Raw genomic sequence first — 25,906 nt, forward strand, 5'->3', positions numbered from 1 at the left:
TTTGATAATTCTATTCTCGTTAATTATCTAAAATGTTTGATTTATAAACGAATTAAACATTAATTCTGAATTAGATTTTAGCCGAACACCGAACAAAAACGGACCTTGAAGTCAGTTGTGTGTTGGTGTGTGTGTGTCCACTTATAATTGCCCGAAAAAGTAAACAATTTAATCAATGAATGAATGTCAGATTAAAATTGATCATCATCATTACAGTTAAACAACATTCATGAAACGCCCAAATAAAAAATATTTACATTTAGATCAATGATCAAACATTTGGATTCATAAATAATGAGAGTTCATTCATTATTTATACAAACACAAACTTAAAGACATTAGAGGAAAGAAACGATATATTTTATGTATTCAAACATGTCATAAAATGATTGACATAAACTTGTTACTTGTATTACACTTTATCTCATACAACATATTATCTTATTAGGATATATAAAGATAATCAAAAGATTTCCAATTAGCCGTTTTTTTTTTGAAAAAAATCGAAAAGATAATAATTATCAAGTTAGGCAAAATGTTTTTTTTTCTGATCAGGGAAAAAAACAAGAAATCATCACTAATGATCACTATATGAATACTTGTTTTTTTTCCAACCAACGAACCTAACCAAACCAAACCAAACCAACATTCACAATAAGGTCAAAACAGTGATGATGTTGTTGTTCGAAAAGTTCAAAGCTCAAATCCGTTTAGCAAAAAAAATAATGGTCAGCCGAAATATGAATCCGAAAGGGAAAAAGCAAAAAATGAAAGATAATTTGATCATAATAATGATGATGATGATAATGAAGATGATCATCATAATCTCTTTTTTTTGGTTTAATTTATAATAACCACAAATCTAGGTTATTAGTACGATAATAATCTTTTTTTCTATTCACATACCGTCGTCAATCATTCATTGATAAATTGAATGAATGAACACACAGCACAACATCAGAATCCTCATATAAAGATTTACTAAAGAAAGCAAGTGAAAGAGAAGAAAAGAAAAGAAAAAAATTTAGGTTGACCACTAAAATGTTTCCTTGATGATAGTGAAATGAGTAGGTAAAAAAAATTGAAATTTTAATCAATTTTAAATTTTCTTTTTCTTTCAAAAAATAATGGATGTGCACATCTACCCACGACCAACAGATCTTTTTCATTTCTGATAAAACTAAATGATCCAAATATTTTCGAACCAAAAAAAACATCGTCAACAAAATATATTTTTAAATTGTAAGGTGTGCCCATTTGTCTTTCACCATATTGTTATTGTGAATAGCTTGAAGACATTTTTGTCTTAAATCATCAAGGTGAAAACCCTTTTTTTCTCATTGAAATCAAAAGAACAAATGATAATTTTGGCTATCCAAGATGCATTGAAGTTTTCTATATTGACCATCACAATCAATCGAACCACCCGTTCATAATTATCAATTGATGATTTCTAAAAATAGTTTCATCATACACAAAAAAAAACATTTTCAAAAGTTTAAAAATTCAAATTCATTTTCGTTTGAGGATAATCCCAACGAACGAAAATATAGTTCAATTCAAAACGTTATTTTTTTAAATTGTAAAACAACGAATGAAACAATAACAACAATGAAAAACAATTTCATAATGTTGAACTTGTAATGATGACTTTGAATTTTGAAAAAATTTAAATTCAAGGAGAAGAATGGAAGAATAAAACTGGGACAAAAGGTGACAATTGAAAAAAAAACAACAACAACAAAATCATTATCATCATCAAATAGGATAAAAAAAACAGTTCATTTCTTTTAACATCACAGAAAGACGATTATGATGAATGAGAGAAGAGAATAATAATAAAAAATTTCTATATTCAAATGAGATGATATTCAGATTAGGTGATTTTGTTGTTGCTGCTTTCTGAAATTGAATTTAAGCAAAAAAACAAAACAACAAGAAAATCAAGGAAAATTATCATTATTATTCCATGTTTGTTCATCATCAAAATCATTCACGTTTTTTTTCCTAATAATAAAAAAAAATAACGGAACAAAGGTCAACAAGGAAGCAAAATTCATTCATTCATCCAATGATGTACAAAACATAAACATTCGAAAATAATAATAAAAATGAATGACAGAACAAAAAAAAACAATGAAAATTCTTTATGATCTTTTTGGTAGAAAAAAAGCTAACCAAACAAACAAACAAACAAACAATACAATTTGACCTTTGTTCCTGAATGTAATGTCCCCTTTGTGTATGTTGTTGTTTTTTTTTAAATTAAGTTTTTTTTATATTAGGCTTGACTTGACATTATTCGATGGCAATCATCATCCTGATGATAATGATGAAAAGAGTAAGTAAATAAAATAAACGGGATAATCCCATATAATAATAATGATGTTTTGACAATATGAATTGAGATCTGTCATCATCATCATCATCATCATAATAATCATTATCAATGTAGTCAAAGATTTAAAGATGTAATCATCATCATTTATTTTAGATTCAAGTAAAAGTCAAATACAATCATTATATAAGCATCAAATGTATTGGGATGCACATGAATGAATGAATGAATGTTTGCAAACATCCATCCATCCATCCAACAACAAAAAAGACAACATGCATGAACATTTACATTTTTCATGAAACAAAATAATAATTTTTCGTCGTTCGATCGTTTTTGGTTAATAATTTTCGAAAACGATGATAGGATAGTGACCACCACCACCATCATCATCAATGATGATGATCATCAACAACAATCATCAAAATATACCAACAAAGCTAACTTAAAAATATTGAATAATCAGAAGAAAAAAAATATATACATTCGAAATCAAATATGAAACAAACACACAAATGCATATAAACATTTGAAGTTGTTGTTGTTTTGAACATCGTCTTTATTTGTTGATGATGATGATGATGATTGTGACCTAGATAGGAACCTTGTTGTTTCTTGTTGTGTGGCTATTTACGAAATAGAAACAAACATTAAAGTATATATTGTAGCCACGATGATGATGATGATTATCTCTTCAATGAACATTGAGCATTGAATTAAGTTAAATTTTTTTTTCTTTTTCCTACCATTACTTATTACAAGGTGCCATTACATTTTCAACTAAACGTATGGAAAACATATATATTCAAAGATTTTAATCTTTATATACAAAAGTCAAAATAGTCGGAGATTTTCATTCATTTATTTGCAAAAAAAAAGAGAAATAAAATCATAATAAATTAACGTTTGAAAAAAGAACTGGATAATAATATTTATAATGAAAAAAAAAGATTTTTAATCATGATCAAATATATTTCTTTTTTGGTTATCTTTATCATCATCATCAAACAATAATAATGATGATGATAATAATCATTTAAAATTCAAAATAATGAAGATGATCATTATAATCATTGTTGTTACAATATGTCATATACAGACAGACAATTGATGTTGAATTTCAATTCCGGTAAATTTTATGAATATTTTTTCTTTTTTACATGATTACAATATAACTGGTTTATCTGGTAGTAATATCATCATCATCAAGATTTGATTATTATATGAAGATAGGAAAGTAAAGAAGAAGAAGAAAAAAACGTCAAAATTGAGTTGACATTGAAATTTCGATCAGTCTTTGTCCTTCTTTTTTTTCCTTCTTCTGTATATCATCATTACCATGATGATGATGGTGATCATCATTATCAACAAGTTGTTTTTCTACTATTTCAACAATAACAACAACAACAGTTGCATGACAATATAACTCTTTGAGGTAAACTGTTTTGAAACAACAACCACAAAAAAAAACTATGGAAATGTAAATTTCAACCAGAAAAATATAAATTTGAATGACAAAACCATCAACAAACTAAAGAAAAAAACCATTTTTGCTCAACCATAACCGAGCGATTGCACCGAATGGCGGTAGACAAGAAATTATGATGATGATAAAAAAAAAATAGAACAAAACTAAGCCAAATGTGAAAAAAGATGATTCAGACCGAATGAAAAACCGATTATATCTTCTTTTTTTCATGTTGGTTAATTATCATTCATTCATTCGACATAAATAATAACATGGAAAAATGTCGCCCACAACTCTCTACTAATAATTTCCTATAATAGTAGATTTCTTTCTTTCTTATTTCACAATCCAATTTTGTAAACGAAGAAAAAAATGAAGCAAACACAAACAGAAAATGTGGAATATAATATTATTACACAAACATTAAAACATGATCATCATCATCAACAACAGCAATATCGGGTAATACGCGGAAGCTAAAATCATAACAACAACAACAATTGTTGATCATAACAGTACAATTGTGGGATGAAGAAAAATGAGAAATTTTCTTCAATCAAAAAATTTCTCATCAGTACGTCATGCTCACGTGGAATGATTATCATCATCATCATCATCATCATCATTCGACAATGATGATTAACAAATAATAATATTTTCTGATGACAATTGTGCAAACGAAGAAATTTTTTTTTTCTTTCCAAAATATTCCATTACCATCACGAACAATAATTTTTTTTTCGTTCAAAGTAGAAAAAAAATAATGATGATGGTAGTAGAAATTTATTTGGAACAAAAGATTTTTCATTTTCATTTTCTCAAAATGATGATGATGATGATGATGATGATGGATGAATGAGAATGGGAGAAATTTTTTTTGTTTGTCTACTGTAATTTTATTTTAGCTTCTTGTTCTTTTCATCATCATCATTTTATAAAAAATATTTTGGAACAAACAAAGTTTTTCAAAGTTTGCTGAAACAGAATGAAAATTCAAATTCAAATTGGCCAAGATCGTGATATTGTCATCATCATTATACAAGGTAGCTTGTTCCAAATTTTTTTTTTTTGCTTCGCTATTTTTTTTCCCCATTTCAATTATGGCCATGGATAATCAACAACTGTTTATTCAAGTATTTGTGTTTGTAAGACCAAAAATGATGATGATATTAATCAATCATAAATACGAGAAGAAAAAAAATTTGTTCAATTTTCATTATTTTTGATTGATTTAATTCATTGAAACAATACAGTAAACAAACAACTATCTAGATAAGGTGAATGACATGAATGAATCAATTGTGTTGTGATGAAGAAAACAACAACAAATTCAAGGTACTCTTTGTCTCTATAGTTTTCAGGTCAAAGACTTTTGTGTGAAAATGAATTGAATTGAATCAAAATTCTAAACAATTTCAACTTAAAAGACCTAAAAACATAGGGTGTAGCCTGGTGTACATTGATTTTTGGTTAGGATCATTGATGGAATGAATGAAGAAAAAATCACAACAGATATATTCTCGCATTGTAATTCAACGGGAGGTCGGGCGTGTCGCCCAAAAGCCCAAATCCAAAAACATAACAGGCAGAAAGAATAATCGATTAGAAGAATTTCAATTCAAACCAAGGTGAGAATCAATTTCAATTTGAATTCAGGAAAATATTTTCAGGAAGAAAAAAGGATAAAAATCAATTAAAACATTTGAGAATAAAGAAGAAAATGAAGAAAACGAAACGATCGAAAGAAATGATTGTTTTTTCCTTGTTTACTGAAAAAAACAAAACAAAACAGGAATTTATTCTACCAAGAATGAATGATATTATTAAGGCGAATAACCGGCTAGGAAGAGAAAAAAAAACAACAACCACAAAACCAAAATACTGGTATCATGAATCAAAACAAAAATCCAGAAGAAAAAATTAATTAAATGAATTTCAAACATTTAATCGAGCGGCAGGTGAATAATTTTTGTTTTTGTTTTGTTTGTAAAGTTTGTCTATTCCCGAGCTCATTTTTTCAAAGAAAAAACAATAATAATGCAGCAAACAAAACAGAAAAAAATTGAATTCAAAATAAGATTCCAAAAATAACAACATTCAATGATGATGATCTGTGTGTGTGTGTAAATGAAATTATGGTCTTTTATCAGCAACAAGTAAAAAGAAAAGAAAAATCTTGATGATGATAAGTAAAAAAAAGGTGGCTATTTGATAATGTGTGATGATGATGGCGATGATGGACATGATGATGTTGACCAACGCCAAAAAAAAAAAACTATATTTTAATTTTAATAATTATTATTATGATAATAATAATGAAGTCCAGTGAAAAAAAACCCGATGTTCTTTCCCGATTATTTTTTCGCCTAATGTTGTTGTTGTTGTTTCGGTGAAAGTAAAGATTTTCATCAAACGATCATGATGATGATGATGATGATGAATTTAGTTATACACGAATGTTTTGGCGAAAATTGTACGTAAAATGTAAAGTAACGAAAATGAAATTTTCACACTTTCAAATAATTTTTCTTTTTGTGTATGCCAAAAATAGCGATTTTCTTTTCTTTTCGTTTCTCTGATTGGTAAAAGATAAATTCGGAAGACAATAGTGGAAAAAGATAAATTGCGTGTACTTGTGTATAGTGTCGGTGTTTGTGTAAAAATGAGAGTAAATGGCAAACCCGAAAAAAAAGATCAATTTCCAAGCGAAAAACCAAAAAAAAATTTATCACTATTATATTTGGAACAAATATGCAGACATGGAAATTATCATCAGGATCAAAAGGATGATGATCAATGATGATGATATGGTCATCAGTTTGTTCATATTGCTAGACATCACGATAAGAATGAATGATGATGATGTGTAAATTGGCTGGAAAAAATAGTCAATCAGTCAATCAAAATTTAAATTTGATACGATAATTATTTTCAGATGAAAATGAAAATTTCAGTTTCGTTTTTGTTATTTTTGTGAATAAAAAATGGATTGAACTCTGGATGATATTTACACAATCGAAAAGAAAAACAAACAAACATCGATAAAAAAGAAATCGATAATCTAAAAATAATCGAAAGTAACCTGATCAAATTCAAATAAAATTTGGTTCAATCAGTTTTGTTTTTGCTTTGATCAATCAATCACAATTTACCTTACTTATTTTCGGGTAAGAAACAAAAAATTAAACCTTTCGTTTTTTTATTTCGATTCTAGGATTTTTTTTTCGCGAAACATTTAAACCGATAAATCGATATTTGTCAATAGTGAAAAACAAGTTTGTCATTTGATTTGAAATCAAAAATCCTTTATTTACGAAACAAGAAAAAAAACAATAAAATTTTCAATAAAAACAATAGATTAAAAATCATTGAAATGGGTCAATCATCATCATCACCATTGATTTGTGGAACAAGAAGAAAAAAAAGAAAGATTTAAATACGACAAAATATGATTGACTAAATAATTACACACAATGCGGATATTAAAATATTTAGTGTTGGGAATCAAAAGAAAAAAAAATCCAATGATTATTTTGTTGCTTCATATTTTGTTTGTTTGTTTGTTTGAATTTCAAAACATTTGTATTTTGATCATCTTGATCATCATCATCATGATCAATGTGAAAAAAAATCATCAATCTTTTTTGATATTATGAAGTTTCCGATTTCCTTGTTTTTCTCTCACTCACTCATTCACTCAAATTACATAATTATTACACTTTTGATCGGATTTTCAAATCAAATAATGAAAAAAAGCAACCAACATCAGAAATGTAAAGTTTTGTTTTGTTTTTTCAAAATTTCATTTCTCCTTTCAATACAATAGTTTCTTGAAAGAATGAAATCTTTTTTACCCAACAAATACTGAAATAATGATTATTATTATGATAATGATGATGATGAGAAAACCAACGCCCGAATTTTGTTTTTCTAGTTCAATCTGTTATTATTGGGAAAAAAATTGGAAAATCTTTCATCATCATCATCATCAAAACATCATTATTATACAGTCGTTCAATTGATTGATTGAATAAATAATCGAGAAAAAAAATGCGATTACAAATAGATTATTTGGATATTTGATTCGATGCCAGTGGAAAAAAACACGTGTTTTGGCTCGTGCAATCTGAAATCCAACCACACGATATAAAATGATAAAAACGATTCATAACGATAATGACCATTACTAATAGAGGAAAAATGGATCTGGACAATTAGTTATTTGGGATGAGAAATTATTTTTGGGTGATTAGACTAGAATGATGATAATGGAATCAAAAAATCATCAATATCTGTGTAATCATTTTCATCAAATGGAAACCTGAAATATAGGTTGAAAAAAATGCCATGGAAAATTATTGAGTGAAAAAAAACGAAGCGATTTTAAAGCTTTCAATATTCATTGAATCGAATGTTAATGATGAAAATAAAATTTTTTTTTATTCGTGTTAAATGGACCGCAGAATAAATCCACATATGTCAACCATTTCGCAAATCCAAATAAAAATATTTTCAAAGAAAAGAGATTCATTCATATGACCTCAAAAAACCAATTTGGCAACTTGAAAAAAAACTTGTCTCCAGTCTGACGAATTTCTATGTTGATGATGATGATGAAAATCCTACTACATCACTGCACTCGATGACAACAGTAATAACATTTCCAAACCAAAAATACATTTGGATTCAAAACTAAATTCAATGATGCGAAACAATAATAGAATTGAATCATTGCCACCATTTCATTTTGGGATATATGTTCAAATGATATTGTCAATGAATGACAATGAATTACATTTATTTTGAAACAATTTGTTCTTGAAAATTTAAGATTATTATTGGATTCAAACTCAATTTTTTTTCATTAACTGATGATCAAAACAAAGCAATAACAATAATGACAACAAAAGCAATCATTTTATCATTTTTTTTCATGATTATAATTTCAGGATCAAATGACATTCACATTCGAATAGAAACGAAAACGTGATCATCATAAATAATGTAATAACCGCGGGTCAATAAAATCATATTGTTTTTTTTCGGGGCTATGGTCATGTCATCATCATCATAATTATGACCACAATATATTCAGGTAATCAGAAAGAAAAAAAGAAAAAATGATAATTATGGTAAAGGTGTCACGCCATGATAGATTGGCGCCTTTTATATTTTAGTAGGTGGTAGCATATGTTTTTTTTAAACAGGTATAGGTAGTGGTAATAAAGTTGACTATATGAAACAATACGATAATTTAAAAACAAAACAAAAAAAAATCATCCATGCAAACCAGAATTTGTGACCTTTTTTTTCCTCCTTGTTCAATGTTTAATGTTATATCATTGTTTGCACCTAATGATAATAATGGATAATGATCAAATTGAATGACCTGAAAGACAATTCAGTCAAAGTTCAATGAATGGAAAATGAATTTGAAAAAAAGGCATTTTTTTTATTAAAACAATAACGGTAAATGAACGGTAAAAAATAATGATGATCATTGAAAAAAATGGTGATCACAATGTTATGTCGTTTTTTGGAAACTTAAAACTTGACTTACCAATTAAAAATGAGGATTTATTGAATAGTGAAAAAAAATTGTGATATAAAATATACGGTGGTCGTGAATGTAATTTGAAAAATTTAAAATAAAACGGATAAATTTCAAAGAATAATTGCAGTGAATGGAATTAAAGTGATGATTTTTTTTTTGATTTTCTTGAGATCAAAAGGTCCTGAATAAAATGATTAAATCAAATTTTAACAAATTAAATTGTTCATTTCGGTGGATATTGTTTTATATAATGATATAGTCGTTGGTTGTGTTGTTACGAAATAAAAATGGACAATCGATGATTTTTGTTTTTCGATGGAGAAGAGAATTTGTGTGTGTGGAATAAAGTGGACAATTTTATTTGACAAAAACATAGATAGAATGAGATACAGAAACTATTACTAATATTGGTGATAAATGATCCAAGGATTTTTTTTTTTGTTTCGATGAGACTAAAGCATCTGGTTCGAATTGAAATTGAACATGGTCACATTTGGATTTCATTCGATTTTGTCCATCTGAAAACAATAAAAATTTTCAGACCGGATAAAAAGAGGTCAGACAGTCCCCGTTTGCCATACATACACATGGGATCACACGCACAAATTGCACGTGCAATTCATTATTTTTCCTCTAAAACAAAATTTTATTGAACCAGAAGAAAAGAAAAAAAACGGACAGATGGTCAGTCAGTCAGTTGAAGGTCCATCCTCTTCAATCCATTTCAATGAAATAAGCATTTTTTTGAGGTTCAATAAGCATCATATTCCATAATTTTTATCAAATTGATCAAAATTGATGAACGATGGACAAAGAGGCGAAAAACTAGAATATGAATATAGATGATGTGTATGATTTGTAAGCAGAAAATTTGAAAAATTCACATATCAGGATTCATTAGGCACACACATACACAGAAAGAAAGAAAAAAAAACATTTTCTGGAATCAAATTTCAAAAAATAAAATAAAAAACGAATATCCACCATTGGAATAATGTATTTTGAAAAAATTTGAAAAAAAGATGCAAAGAATAAATGAAAAAAAATACAAAATCAAAGACGACTGATGACAGTCGACTAAATGAATTCATTTCATTTTTTTGTCTAAATAACATGAATACACTGGGTATTTTGTTGTTTGTTGTTGTTGCCAAGAAAAGTAGTGGAAGTATATCCTTGGCGTGAGTGTTTTTTTTCGATTAGTAATTCAAATAATTTTTTTGACTGGTAGAAGCATTTTAGACAGGGCAATAGACGATAGTCAAGGTAAATTTAATTTCCTCTCTTTCTCTTTCACACACGCAATCACTAACACACACACACGGCAAAACGTGATTGAAAACAGCATGGAAATCGCAAGGGAAAAAAAGGTAAATTTATAAAAGCATAGAAAAAGATTTTGAAAGAGAAAAATCAAATAAAGAAATCCACAACAATATCATTGAGAGAAAAAAAGAGAGACAAATATCCAGGTAGAAGTGAATGTTGAGATTGGTTGATTTTCATATATGAAAAAAGAATCATTATTTTTTTAAGGGTTTGTTGAAATCCAATCGATTTGAAAAATAAATCCGATTTTTTTCTGGCTCAGTTCCCTTTTAATCAAAAGATTGTGAATCGATCAAAATCAAGATAAATACATCAATCAATCAATCAAAGTTTAATCTTATGATAATGATGTATATAATAATAAAATGCAAACAAACAAAATATCATTCGATAGAATCTCCTATAGAATTCTATTAATTAATTCGATTGAATCATATCGGCCATATTGATATCAATTTTTTTTTGATATTCGATTTACAATGACACACAATGTAAATATTGAGGAACAAAAATATGCCAATTCAATATTAGATGTACGTGTGTTTGGCAGTGTAAACAAAACAACCCAAAAAATTCTAAATGACAATAATGAAAATGTGAGCTGTTAATGGACAGATATAATCAAGTGAAAACAAAAAAATACAAAAAAAAACCAGAAAACATTATCAGACAGATGTCGATTTATTATTGATTGAAGCCAAACAAACATTGATTACCATCGCAACGAGACATCAATCATAGTTTTATTTCAAACAATATTCTTATAAAATTTACATTTGAATAAGGAAAAAAACGTGAAACACGTGTATGAATGAAATATTAAGAATTCGTCATCCAAGAAGAAGAAGCAGATGAAGAAAGAAATCAAATCGAATCGATTTGATCACGAATTTTGACATCGGAAAAAAGTCTCTACTTCGAAACCTAAATTTTTCATTTCAACTATATCAACAATGGTTATACGGTTATCATATTATCATCAAAAACAAATAAAAATGTTTTAAATTAAAGAAACGAACGAGGAGAAGAAAAAAAGATCTAAAATAATGGATCTAAAAAATCTGATCACATTGGTTATGGATCATTATGACGTATATAAAAACTGTTTGATTGACTAAACGCAAAAACACGCAGCTGACAACCAATGAAAATAAGAAAAAGAGACTATAATTTAAGCAAAGCAAAGCAATTGAGAACTGAACAACTACAATGATCAACAACAACAACAACAACAAAAGCAAACAAACAAATCATAAAGATGATCGAAAAACAACCAAAAAGCATCAATAATACTATCAGGTAATAACGGGAGAATATAAGGAAAGAAATTTCTTTCTTTTTTTTCCGTTTTAAACATGGATGAATGGATCACATAATAATAATCATCGTTGGATCATCAAGTGGAAATGGTTAGAAACGATTTCTTTTTATTTTATTTTAGTCAATCATTTTATATGAACCATATATAAATAATAGTTGAAAAAAAATATTTAATGGATTTCATTGCATCTTTTCTTCTTCTTCATCATCATCTTATATTTCAGAAACTTTTTTTGTTGTTGTATAAGATTCATTTTTTTTTGAATTACAATATCCAGAAAAACCTAGAGCCTAAAACGGATTGAAGTGAACAGTGTCCATCCATATCGATTGATGTTTGTTATTGTTATTGTTATGGACGGGTTGTTGTCGAAATTGAACGACAACAACAACAACAATAACGGAAACAAATGAAATAGATTTCCTTATGAAAATATTGCTGAGCTAAGAGATTTGGATGATGAAAAAAAAAACACAAAAATCTTATCCGAATAGAAATTTTTTCGAAAAAAAACTGTAATATTTTAAGATGAATTGTCTGATGCTGATGATAACGATGATTGAATGATGACCGGATTGATGATTGATGCACGCAATCGAAATCAACGGAAAATGAGTTTGGGAAAATGAATCTTTAATCTTTTGAATGGGAAAAAATATGAAAAGGATCAAAAAGTTGATGGGGAAAAAAATCCATATTTTTGATTGATTTGGATTAGGACGCAAATAGTGTCAAAATGAAAGAAAGAAAGAAAATATTCAACAATCCATCAAATCAGTGAGTATGATTTATGAAAATGATTGTTTCAGATATCAATCGTCATGAATAAATTCAAAAGGAAAAAATTGCGAAAAAATTGCTCCATTTTTTTCCCGTTATAACAGGAAATTATTCAGAAAACAACGAAATTGCGAAACAAAATCGATTTTTTTAGCCAATAAACTTTTCTGAATTTGAACTTTTGAAACTCGAATCATCATTGAGGAAAAAATATGAATTTTTGTTGTTGCATGTGATGCATACTAATTGATTCTATTAGATATTCAATATTCATTCTTGATTGATCTCATTGAAATATGAAAATTAATGAAAATAAGGATATCAGAAAAGAAAAAATTATGATGATGATGATGATCCAATTTAATGAACAACCAATCGATCAATGATGAACTGAAAGGATGGGACGATATTGGTGAATTTTTTTTCCATTTTTCCCCGTATAATCTATGCAAAAATTTAAACATTGATTTTTTTGTTTTCCTTATTTATCATATATAATTATAATCACATAGCTGATAATACAATGCAAAAGCGAGAAAACAAAATTCATTCATTATTATCATCATTTAAATGTTATTTTAGCATAAACAACGCCTTAACAAAGAGGTCAAGCATTAAAAAACAACAACAACAACAACAATGAATTATGGAACGTACATTATTTATCAAAAAAAGATATCGTATTGGATCATGAAAGAAAGAAAGAAAAAAAACGTTGAATAATTGAATTCAATGGCCAATGGTCAATCATAGTCATCATCATTGACCATCATAGTCGTTATTATTATTATTATTATCGTTTTACACATGTAGATGAGTGATGACAAAAACTAAACAATCTAGGCCAAGCATTTTCGGCGAAAAAAAATGAAAACTTGACTAATAAACATTAGGATATTTAACGTTTATTCTAGCGTTTTCGATGGATGGCTAATTGATTATCGTTATGGCCATTGGATGACGATGGATGCCACAAAACCATCAAAAAGGTACAAATAACTCAAAAGTCAAAGCATTATTATCATCATCATCATCGACAAAAACATACACAATGGAGAAATCAATCAAAATCAATTCAATAGCGATTGATTGAATTGATTTTTGATTTTATTTTCGATTGCTCCAGGTGTGTGATGAACGTTTGAATGTTGGAAGTAAACAAAAAAAATATGAAAGATGTTTAAGGATTTTAACATTAAAGTTCCGTAAGCTAACAATAATTTTAAATGATGATGATCATCATATGCTTATTGGTCAAAATTTTACTGATGCAATTTGAAAATGGATCAATTATCCGACCAAATAATAGTTAAGGGAAAATAAATGAATGATTAAAATATTGTAATTCAAATGCTATAAGCATTGGAAAAAAAATCAGAAACGTAGATAAAAATCTAATTCGGATTTGTTGATACAAATTAAATGGTTATCATGGATCTTAATTGAATCAAGACTAATTATCATCATCATCATTATGGTATTAAAAGTTTTAATTTGAAACAAACCAAGGAGAAAGAGAGAGAGGTGAATTGACAAATTATGTTGAAAATAAACAACAGATAAAATTTAATAAAATGTGTAATTAACGAGAAAAAATAGATAGAATTAGATTTGTCGTGATAAGATTTTTTAAAACATCGACATAAAAAAAAATTTTAATGTTTTAAATGTGCCATAAATTTGATGGAAAATCATAAGCGATTTTTATTTCGATTATAATCATTATTTCAATGATGATCAATTGAATACAATCAGGTCAGAAACAAAAATTGAACAACAACAACAACAAAAAATTTCATTTGAAAATCAATGAAACTTAAATCTTCAACAACAACAAAAAAAAATTTCTCGTAAAAAACATAAAATACAAAAATGAATCATTAGGATCGCCATAACAATCATCATCATTTGGAAAGGAAAGGAAAGTTTTCCAACAACAACAAAACAAAATTGAATTTGGCGACAATTTTCATTTTCATTTTGCAATATTATCTTCATATCATTGTTGTTGAAACTTATGTATCATTATTATCATCAACGTCTAAACTGACTGGCGGCTGGCTGGCTTTATGTCTTCATATCCAAAATTGGAAAATGGTACAAAATATGCCGAAATTTTTTAAAAAATTAGACAGATTTCGAAAAAGGATAATTCAATTGACAACAACAACAACAACAGAAAATGATGATAATAAAAAGGTTGAAACTTAAAAAAATGATAATAAAATTATTTTCTGCCCACTTTGTTTTCTATATTTATACATGATTTATCTGTCATCATCATCATTATTATTAATCTAAAGTCCGGTTCTTTTTTGGATTCGGTATCGTTTTTTTTTGTTTTGAAAATTCAGACAGAAAAGATAAAAAACAAGATTCAAAACAATAATAATAATAATAACCGAAAAGGTTTAAGTTATCGTTAATTTTTGCTTTGTTTTCAAGTGATCGTAAAAATTGTCAAATTTTCCATTTCAACTTTTCATTTTCATCAATCGATGATTCTATTTTTGGAATGTAATCCTTTTTTGTTTTGTTTTGTTTAAAATTTTATTGAATTTAAAACCCAAAAACACCTCATTGTTGTCAGTTTCGATATCAGGTAAATACGTGAATAATTCAATCTTAAAACCGATGGACCAACAACGACTGAAAGATATTATGATCAAGTGGATAGAAAAAAAAGATTATCATATGAAAAATTTAAATTTACAAAAAATAAAATTCGAGTTCCTGGAACTTTTTTTTCTATAATACGGCTGTTGTTGTTGTTGTCATGAGACTGCTGTGTCGAGAAATTATGATTGTCAAAATCATATATTTTCGTGTTCATCTTCATAAGATGGAAAAAAAAGTTAGACAATTTGTTGTATTGGGATATTTTGACAGGTTATGTAATGTTTGTAACAACTGTGATGTGTGATGAATGATGATGATATTTGGACATGATAATTTTCGAGAGAAAAAAAACCATCATTTTTTTGCAAAATTTTAAAATTAAAAACAAGGTAGATAAAAAAAGGTTAAAGTTCAAATCGTTATCGTTTCTTTGATTTTTTATTGGTGATAAATTTTTTGTTTATCTAGAAAGCTGTCTTTGTTGTTGTTGAAAAATTTAATGAATAAATTTTCTTCAACTTCAAGATACATGTCTAGTTTTTTTTCATCTAATTGAATAAATGTATAGCGTTTTTTTTCCTTTGTAGGTAATCATTTTTGATGATTTTTGTTTTGTATTACTATCTTTGCGAATGAAAAAACAATTTGAAGATTTTTTTTGGCGCCTATAAACTGATAAATTAAAATGAAGTTTGACGTAACAAAAAAGAAACAAGGAAGAAAAACAAAATATAAATATTGTTAATGAATTCAAGCAAAATAATGAATAATGGTTAATGGCGGTTAAAGGTCATGATGGTTTCTCATCATCATCATTTTTTATTCTTTTTTCCAATCAACTGAAAGATAACAAGATTTTTTTCCTTCGATAACCTTAAATGGTTATCGTTAACAATAATAATAAAAAAACCAAACAATCGATAAATAATGTATATGAAATGAATTCTTGATGGGAAGAACAGAAAAAAATGATCATTTTTAAAAACTTTGTAAAAAGGTGTAAGAAGAGGTAAGAAATTAAACCTGAAAACATTTCCTGGTTTTTTTTGCTTTTTTGTTCATGGTTCATTCAAAATGTTTTTTTTTCAAACTTTATTAACGGACGTAAGGATGAAAGAAATTTGAAAAAATCTTTTTGATTTCAAATAAAGAGTGTCACGTGTTTGTTACATAAACAAAACATCATTTTCATCAAATTCAGATTAAATCGTTTCCATTTGAAACATGAATAATTTGATTCGAACAGTGTTTCCTCGTCGTTGTTGACAGATGTATTTAAAATCGGATTTAACATGAAGAAGCGAGAAAGCGAAAAAAACTTAAATGCAAAAATAATGCACAAGCGTTCACGCGAATCAATCAAATGTATGATAATAATCCCAAAGTTTAAAGGATTATTATATAATGAATTACAGTAAAAAAAAATTGATTGATTCAAAATCATCATCATCATCATATTGAATGATTTTTACGAAAAACATTAACAATAACGATTGATTGATTAAGTTTATTCGCTGAACGAATCAATGTCATTGATTCGAAATGACAGAAGCAAAAATCTGGTTCAACAAAAACAGTCACAGCTTGTTGTGACATACAATGGATCAATATCATAAAAGTTTAATAGATAATGTGATCAGATTGATCAAACGAAAATGAGATTTTTTCAATTTAACAACAGACAGACAGACAAAAAAAAACGAAAAGAAAATTACTTCAAAAAAATGATGTTAATGAAGAATTAAATCAAAAGTTCATAACATTCGATTTCATTTGAACAAAATAATGATCTTGATGAAATAATTGCGTGTTTAGATTTGAAATTTTTTGTTCATTTTTGTTGTTGTCGTTGCTGCTAACCCTTTCGTGATACCTTTTTACTCTTGTTGTTCTCCATCAAATTTTCCAGGAAAAAAATGTTCAGATATATTATTACGGATGATGATGAGAAATCATCAAAGAATCATCATCATCATCATCAAAGGTAAAAAAATTACTTTTTTTTCTTACATTTCTAAAGGCTATATAAAAAACAAAATTTTTTAAGAAAGGTAATCATTTCAGAAAATCATTGGAGAAACAGAAAAAATCAAATCATAATCATAATTATGATGTTTGATAGTTTTTTTTCAGTTTACAACCATCTGGTTTGTACTAAAAGGATTGTCTATGTGTTTTCATATTTATTCCTATTGATGAATTTGATTGAAGGTCGAATACAAATACACAATGTGTGGTAATAATGATGATGATGATGAAAAAGATGGATAGTTTGTTGCAGCAGGTTTTATTTGAAAAAAAATTATTTAATGATTATGTTAACTATTTTTAAATGGAAATTATTGATGGTGATTCTGTACAAAATTTTACACATCAAAAATTCAAAAAAAATAAAAATTGCATAATTCTCCTAAGTTTTTAATTGGATTAATTCTCTGAATGATTATTCTTACAGGTAAAGTTTGACAAGATTATGTTGTTGCCCGAAGAATGATTGATTATTCATTTTTTTACACTTGAAAACTTGATTAAATTATGGATGGATACTATTCAGTTTTCTGATTAAAAGTAATCGACATTTGTATAATAACTTGCATTGATTTGATTCAACGACTACTGTATGCACAGTGTATTTGATTTCTTAGACACATTAGGTATTTAAATAGATGCATAAAGAGTATATAAAGATTTTCAAGGTGAACAAGTTTCACAAAATGCGAAATGTTCATCATTATTTTTATTATTCCATTTTTTTCGATTATAATTTAAACAATGACGCCTGAAGAAATAGAAAACATTTTTGTTATTGGAATAAATGGATATAAAGTAAAGGATTTTTAACCTTGTATTAACGATGATTTGGTTGTGAAATGATGCGACGAATTTATTGTTATTGTTATTATTATCAAGTCAGACAGTGTTTTTTTTGTTGTTTCTTAAATAAACATTTTAATGATGTTTCGAGGGTTTTTTAAACAAAATAATCAAAATAATGATCAACAGGTTGTGGGCGGATATGTTGATATTCGAAAAAAACCAACTATTTTTACTTGATAGCATTAATTTTTTTTTCTCTCGAAAGTATCAATCAAAATAAATTTTAATTTGGGAAAAAAAGTTTAGCGCCATCTTTTAACTAAGAAACAAACAAAAAAACATTGAATTTTATTTTCAAATTAGGTGGTGTTCTTTTTGTTGTTGTTGTTGTTGTTGTAATAAGAAGAATTTAAGTTAAGAAAAAGTATTGATCGAGCTAAATTAAAACCGACTAACGATTTTTTTTGGGCTTTCATCATATCAGAAACAACTTTGACATTTCGAATGAATGTCAAAGTTGCTTACAAACAAAATGATGATTACAACCATTAGAATTGTTATTTTATAAGAAAAAACAATTACCATTTTTAATGAATTCTATTACAATTGAACAAAAAATCCGATAAATGAAAAAGTTGTCATCATCTAAAATGTCCTTGTTTATTACTATCACAGGGTGTGTGTTGCCGGCCTTCGGCCAGCAGCACGCACACTTGCTTCAGCCCGTAGATTCTGGGAGATGAGCGGCTACGCCGCCCATCTCCCAAATCTTTGGCTGAAGTTTTGTTCTTTTGGGATTCGATCCAACTATTTATTCAATCGATTATTTGTTTTCTATCCATTTGTTTCGGGTCTCACCGAAAATCGGTCCAAAAAAATATTTGAATATTTCCATTTTTTGGCTATTTTTTCCTATTGAGATTTTTTGCAAACCACAATTTTCTCTTAGGCCGCGGTCCCATTACAATGAGACCGGGGCCTAAGCGTTAACAATTGTTTCTATCCTCGCAATTCAATTCGTGTTGCGCAAACTGCTGCGCACATTGACTATTTCTGCAGACCCTTTCTATCACATTTCCTAACACATTTCTCTGCTAATTGCATTTGCTAACACATTTCTCTGTTAACGACACTTTCTTGTGCACGACACTCTTCGTCTTTATAGAATAGATTATTTAACATTCGCAATTATTCGATAAGAATATACGCTTTAATTATTAAAGTTATTATTATTATTATCATTAAAAATGTACAAAAAAAATAAATAGTCAAATAATCAAAAACAATGACTATATTTAAAAAAAAAACAGTTACATATCGTCATCTATTAATTAAAAAATGAAAGAAAAAATAAATGATCATACAATTAGTTTGAAAAAGTGAATTGAGGAAATGATTTTTAAACGAATGTCATTGAATCAAATTCCCACTAAAAAATATTAATTTATCAAATAAATGATGAAGTTGCAAAAAGTTTGGTAGTCAAAAATTTGTCATTAGCGGTGTTAATTGACATGAAATTTAATTTGGAAGCTTCTAGGAAACCATTTTTATTTGTAGGATATTTCAAAGGCAAATTTAATGCTCTGGCAGTTGTATGGATATTGAAACAACAGCGAGAAGCTATCATATGTAGTGATTCAGAATCAGCACTTAAAGCAATTGAATGTCGTGACACCTCAATCTCATTTGACTTGCTCCCATTGTCGTATGCTATGAGGATCATCAGGGCCGAAATGGACGAAGGTTGGAACAACGAATGGAGTCTCACGAGCAAGGGCCGGACAACTGCTGCATTCTTCCCTTCCGTCCGAAGCAGAAAACAGTGCAGATTCATCCCAACATATGGCCAAACGCAACTCCTGTCTGGACACGGGAAATTCGCTTCGTACCTGGAAAGATTCAAAATACTGGAAAGCGACGTCTGCTGGTGCGGCCAAAGCCAAACCGCAGAACACCTATTGTTGGACTGTCCAGCCACAGCAGGCGAAAGAACATTGTTCGAATACCGGATTGGCGGAAGGCTCGAAAATCTCAATATCTCCAAGAAGGATCTGGCGTTCTGGATGGACTTCCTTCATTCCATCTATAATAAAATTTCTTAATCCATATATCTTATTTTTTTTTTTTTTTTTTTTTCTCTTTCTCTCTCTCTCTATCTCTCTTTCCTATTTTTATTTTATTATTACTATCATTATTTTTATTTTTATCTTTATTATTATCATTATTATTTTTTTTTAATTTTTATTTTTATTTTTTTTTATTTTTTTTTTTTTTTTTATTTTTTTTTTCTTTTTATCTCTCCTTTCCATTATTATTATTATTATTTTGTTTTCATTGTCAATTTGTAAATATTTCCAATTGCCTTTTAAGACCCCTTGTTTAGATATTTAGTTCTTGGGGTTATTTCAAAAATAAAAATTCAAATTCAAATTCAAATTCAAAGGCAAATTTAACATTTTTAAAAAATTTCCTTTTTCATTTCAGTGTGGATCACAATCACAATCATATTAAATTTTTCAGTTAATTTAAAGTAAAATCATGAATCATTCACGTAATATAAAGAAAAATTTTGTTGAAAGTGTAATGATGAAGATAAAGAGTTTATTTTTATCAAAAAATGAATCAACTATACCTGAGATTATAGAATACATTAATCCGCTCATTCAAATCCTTGCGCTACGAATGAAATTTACATTGCAAGAATACCAGCAACAAAGAATACCGAGAACATATCAAAGACTTCGCCGAGCTATTCTTTTGTCCTTGAATACATATTTTTTCATCATTTTTGCAATGATTTTTAGCTATTCGGAAGAAAGTTCAAAATGGATGCAATATTCGGAAAAAATTTTTGATTGTCAGCGATTAGATCTTTTAATCAAATCAATTATCCTTACATTTTGCATAGCTGAATGGATATCGTTTAAATTATTAATTCAAATATTGAACTATAGATCACCATTTGTTGAAATATTTTTAAATAATTTACATTTCGACTACGAACAACTAACAAAAAATAATCGTCATTATTTATTTGAAAAATATTTATTTTTGAAAATCATGGCTTATTTAATTAAAAATACATTATTTTTTGGATTCATTTTCGCATATATGATGCAAATTTATTCGATTACTCATTTATATTTCAGTAATCGGATAACATTAGTCAATTCGCTATTTACAATGATGATTATGGCGCAAATTTTTTTAATTATTTTTACTCATCTAACGCAGTTATTGATTGGTTCATTCACTCTTAGTTATCTTCTAGAATTTTTGAAAATTCGAATGAAACAATTGCGTTTACTTTTGAAACTGTATGGATCATGTAAAGGCATTATAAAAATGAAATTTGCTTTGAATCGTATACAAAAAGAATATGTAGAACTATATGATGAAACAGCTCTATTGAATAAAATGATAAGTTTTTTAATGTATAATTTTGAAATAATGTCAAAAATCATATCTATCACTACATGTGTATTTTATAGTCGTCAAATTAAGATGACCACAACAAGTATAACAATAATTATAATCTGGTTGATATCATTTTCTTATATATCGGCATTATATACCCGATTGACTTATCCACCTACATACAATCATCATTTTAGCAAAATATTATTGAATCAACTGGCTAAAACAGAGAAAATTTTGGCTAACAAGCAAATTAATCAAATAAGAACTATTATCAAAGCAAATATTTTCACTCAAACAATGACTAAAAATCAATTTGGTTATCACTGTGGTCAGATATTTTTCATAACAAAATTTCAAGTAATCGAATTGTTCATGTTGAATATACCATTGACTCTTTTGTTTTATAAAAAAATTTGCCTTGCAAAATGAATAATATCCTAGATTTGAATAAATCAATACAAAATAGATTATGCAGTAAAAATCCATTCAACAAAATTATGATCATCGTTTTCATGGCCATTTACATTATCTAAATTCTCAATTCAATATGAATATTTAAACAAATAAATAAATAATTGAATTATAAATGTTTTGTTTTTTTTTGAAACTAGAACAATAAGACATAAATTGCTTGTCGAAAAAATTAAGTAAAATTTTTATATATAAAAACTATAGTTTGACACGATTCTTTAATGAAATTCCACGGGTATCCAGAATATAATATCGAATGAATCGAATTCAATTTCAAAATATGTAGAAGTGTATGGTGGGCGTAAAATGATTTGATTACAATCATTTTACTGAATGGAAGAAAAAGAAAAACTAGAATAATTTTTTTTTTTTTTTTGATTAAAAATAGATTCTATTTTTTTCTGGAGTAAAATTTTCTAACAATGATTACCGATTGTTATTTTTTTGATACATTCGAATCGGTGTTTGTTTTTTTGGTTCAAACGCGTAATTGATAAAAATGAATAGAATAATATTATTATTGAAAGAAAAAAAATGAGGCCAAGAATTTTTTCAGATATTAACACTTTATTCGCTTCGTGAACGATTCACCCACACAAACAAACATTGTTCGAAATGTAATTCACAAAAAAAATGAATACAAGTCAAATGTTGAGTTGGGAACACTTATTTTTTTTGCTTCTTCAAAAATTATATTTTGACACCTACCTCATGACGTGCCAAAATAACACTCCAATCGGCTCCAATCGTTTCCGGTAATAAACACAAATTTGTTTTGGACATTGACATTTCAAATGATGATGATGATGATGATGATGTTGAAGTACTTTGAATCGATGGTTCAACATCATCATTATCAATTGTTTTCAATTCACTTAAACATAATGGTTTATAACCATTTGATTGTTGTTGACTATTGTTATTGATCACTTGATCGGCTACAGTAGTAGTCGAAATTGGTTTCATTGACATCATCAATTCTTCAGCTTCATCATCATCGATTGAATCTTCATGATCAATGATAACTTGTTGCTGTGGCAATATGCAACAGGTTTCATCACTTTGTGATTTATTATTATTCAATTGATGATTATCAAAAGAATCATCTGAATTGACTATCAATGTAAGATCCATATCAATTTGGCCATTATTAAGCAAAATATCACTATTTAATTTTTGATAATCATCATTTTCATTATCAGATTCATCAAAGTCATCGATTTCATCATCAACATCATCATCATGATCAGATCGATTGGCATCATGAGCAATTTTGGCACAATAACAAACTGAATCCAATTGATTTTCAATATAATCAAGCCATTCAATGAATTCAGCAACTAATGCTTTGGCCGTATATGAAGTTGAACTTGTTCCATTCATCGATTCATTATTATTGGTAGTGGTTGAATTTAACGATGAAAATTCTTCATCCTATATTGACAAATATAAAAAATAAGTTTTAAAAAATGTTCCAAAAAAACCAATTAATTACCGATTGACAATATTTTAGCGAATAATCTTCTTCAAGCGAAAGACCAAGACCACTACTTGCGGCTGATGATGGTGAACGCATTAAAGTAAAATCATTCGAATTCTGATGATGATTATGATCACAATGATGATTAATATTGGCAGAAGATTGTAATTGTTGTTGGCAATTTGTTATGGAATTAAATTTTGAACATGATGATGATAAAGAAAGCTCGGATTGTTGTTGTTGTTGTTGTTGATAATCTAATGTTGAACTAGTTATCTGATTATTAAGATGATGATTATGATGATTATTATTATAATTATTTTCCTCTAACGCTTCCTATTATAAAAAATAAACAATAAAAATTATTATAATTTTGAAAAGAAAATTTTTTCATTACATACCTGACAGGTAGTTATTAGATCAGTATCTTTCATAAGATATTCATAATCATCATTAACAAATGATGATGATGATTGTTGTTGTTGTTGTTGTTGTTGTTGTGATTTCATCGTTGTCGATGATGGTGAAACAATGATTGTCTTCATTATGAATTTTAATTCGGATAAAATTTATACAAAATTTCGAAATAAATATGATGAGAAAACAAGAAATAAAAGCAAAAAATATCTGTTTGATAATAAATACAATAATAAATACTGATGATTGAAAAAAATGAATTATCTGATTGTTTTGTTTCAAAGTAGATTATTGGTCATGAATAAAAATAATGTGCGTATCAATCGAAGGAATGATGATAATGATGATGTATTTGATGCTGTTTTTGTTGTCGTTGTAAATTCTATGTAAACATATTCTATAAATTCGAAAAAACTGATTCAGTAACAATGGGCAGTGGTTGTGAAATGAACTAATAAATGATCATACAATGACTTTATCATCATCATCATTTGTTTTCATTCATTCATACGAATGAAAACAAAGATTCTTCTTCACATTGATTTGTGCTTAATAAATGGCAATGATTTGAATGAGAATTCATAATTTTTTATATATAAATAAAGATGATGAATCAGAATAAATAGAATTTGTTTTTTTTTGTTTCGGTTAAATTTTTCAATAGAATCGAATGTCAACATTGCATCTTCCGTTGTCTGTTGATTGTCGGAGAATTCTTTTTTCTCGTTGTTGTTACAAACATCGTCATCATTCACAGTATAAATTAATCATCAATAATGTAGCTGTTTGATGATGAGGATGACGATGATGATGATAATGATCAACAAAACATTAGAATCTTGATTGAAATTGTTATTGTTCGTTGACTTTTTATTCGAGATCAACTAACGGGATCTTTCTCTGTGTTTCTTTCTTGTCGTACACATCGGAAAAAAGAAGAAAAAAGATTTTCCGTTGTTGTTGTTGTTGCTGTTCGTTGATGACAGATTTTTTTTTTTCTCCAGATTTTTTTTCCAACTATATAGAATGAAGATTGTTTAGATTATGTTGATAATGATTGTATATGTGTGGTGATGTATATGATAAATGTTGTTGTGGTGGCGGTAATTAGTTTGACGACAACAACAAAGAAAATAATGAAATAAGGTGCATCAATTATCAGTTGTATATGATAATGGTGATGGCCATCATCTTCATCTCCATTTCCATCATTATCATCACGAAGATATTATATAAATGGGAGGATGAAAACACCCATTCAGGAAAATGAATGTCTACACTTTTTTTTGTTGTTTGTAGTCTTTGAACGAAAACAACAAAGATTAAGAAAATTAGAATATCCGGATAATCTTTCGTTTTGTTGCTAATTAAAACGAATAATTAATACAAAATGATGAACCCCAACCCAATACCGATGACGAGACAAGCCGGAATTTGTGAAAAACATTAATAAATGTGTGCTGTTGTTGTTTATTTTTTTGACCAATTTTTTCCTTGTTGAAAAAAATGACAAAAAAAAATCTGTTTTTAAATTTGTTGTGTGTTTTTTGAAAATTTATTTGAAATGAAAAAATTAACACTTTTTTTCCGGACAAAATTATAAAAATAGTGAATTTTTGTAATGATCATTTAAAATCTTCTGTTTTTGGATCATAATATGACATTCATAGGGTGTGTAAATGTTTTTTTTTTTGAATTTCCATTTAACGAAACGATAATTCTTCAGTTATTCTTCCGGTTTTTGTAATTATTTATCATTGCTTGGATATTTTTCAATGGTCGACAATTTCTGGCAAACAAAAAAAAATATTTTCTCAATTTAATTTCCAGATGAAAGTTTTTTCATCATGCAAACAAGAAAATTGCTGAAATTATCGTTGTCCAAATGA

At 27.5% G+C, this 25,906-nt stretch overlaps 1 protein-coding gene across 1 annotated transcript in view; it reads right to left on the minus strand.

The window, feature by feature from the left end:
• Nucleotides 1–24,245, minus strand: part of LOC113790718 (uncharacterized) — a 31,631-nt gene extending 7,386 nt beyond the window's left edge. Inside the window, exons 1-3 of the mRNA XM_027340413.2 lie at nucleotides 24,002–24,245; nucleotides 23,616–23,936; nucleotides 22,829–23,554 (exon numbers count right to left, since the gene is read on the minus strand). Coding sequence (XP_027196214.2) covers nucleotides 22,829–23,554; nucleotides 23,616–23,936; nucleotides 24,002–24,145 — 1,191 coding nt within the window. The 5' untranslated portion in view covers nucleotides 24,146–24,245. The remainder of the gene's footprint in view (nucleotides 1–22,828; nucleotides 23,555–23,615; nucleotides 23,937–24,001) is intronic.
• Between the last annotated feature and the right edge of the window lie 1,661 nt (nucleotides 24,246–25,906).

The sequence above is a fragment of the Dermatophagoides pteronyssinus genome, unplaced genomic scaffold, assembly GCF_027571235.1.
Source record: "Dermatophagoides pteronyssinus isolate colony J.1.1.1.1 unplaced genomic scaffold, Derpt_VIB-CSIC_2022.12 sq0013, whole genome shotgun sequence".
Classification (NCBI taxonomy): Eukaryota; Metazoa; Arthropoda; class Arachnida; order Sarcoptiformes; family Pyroglyphidae; genus Dermatophagoides; species Dermatophagoides pteronyssinus.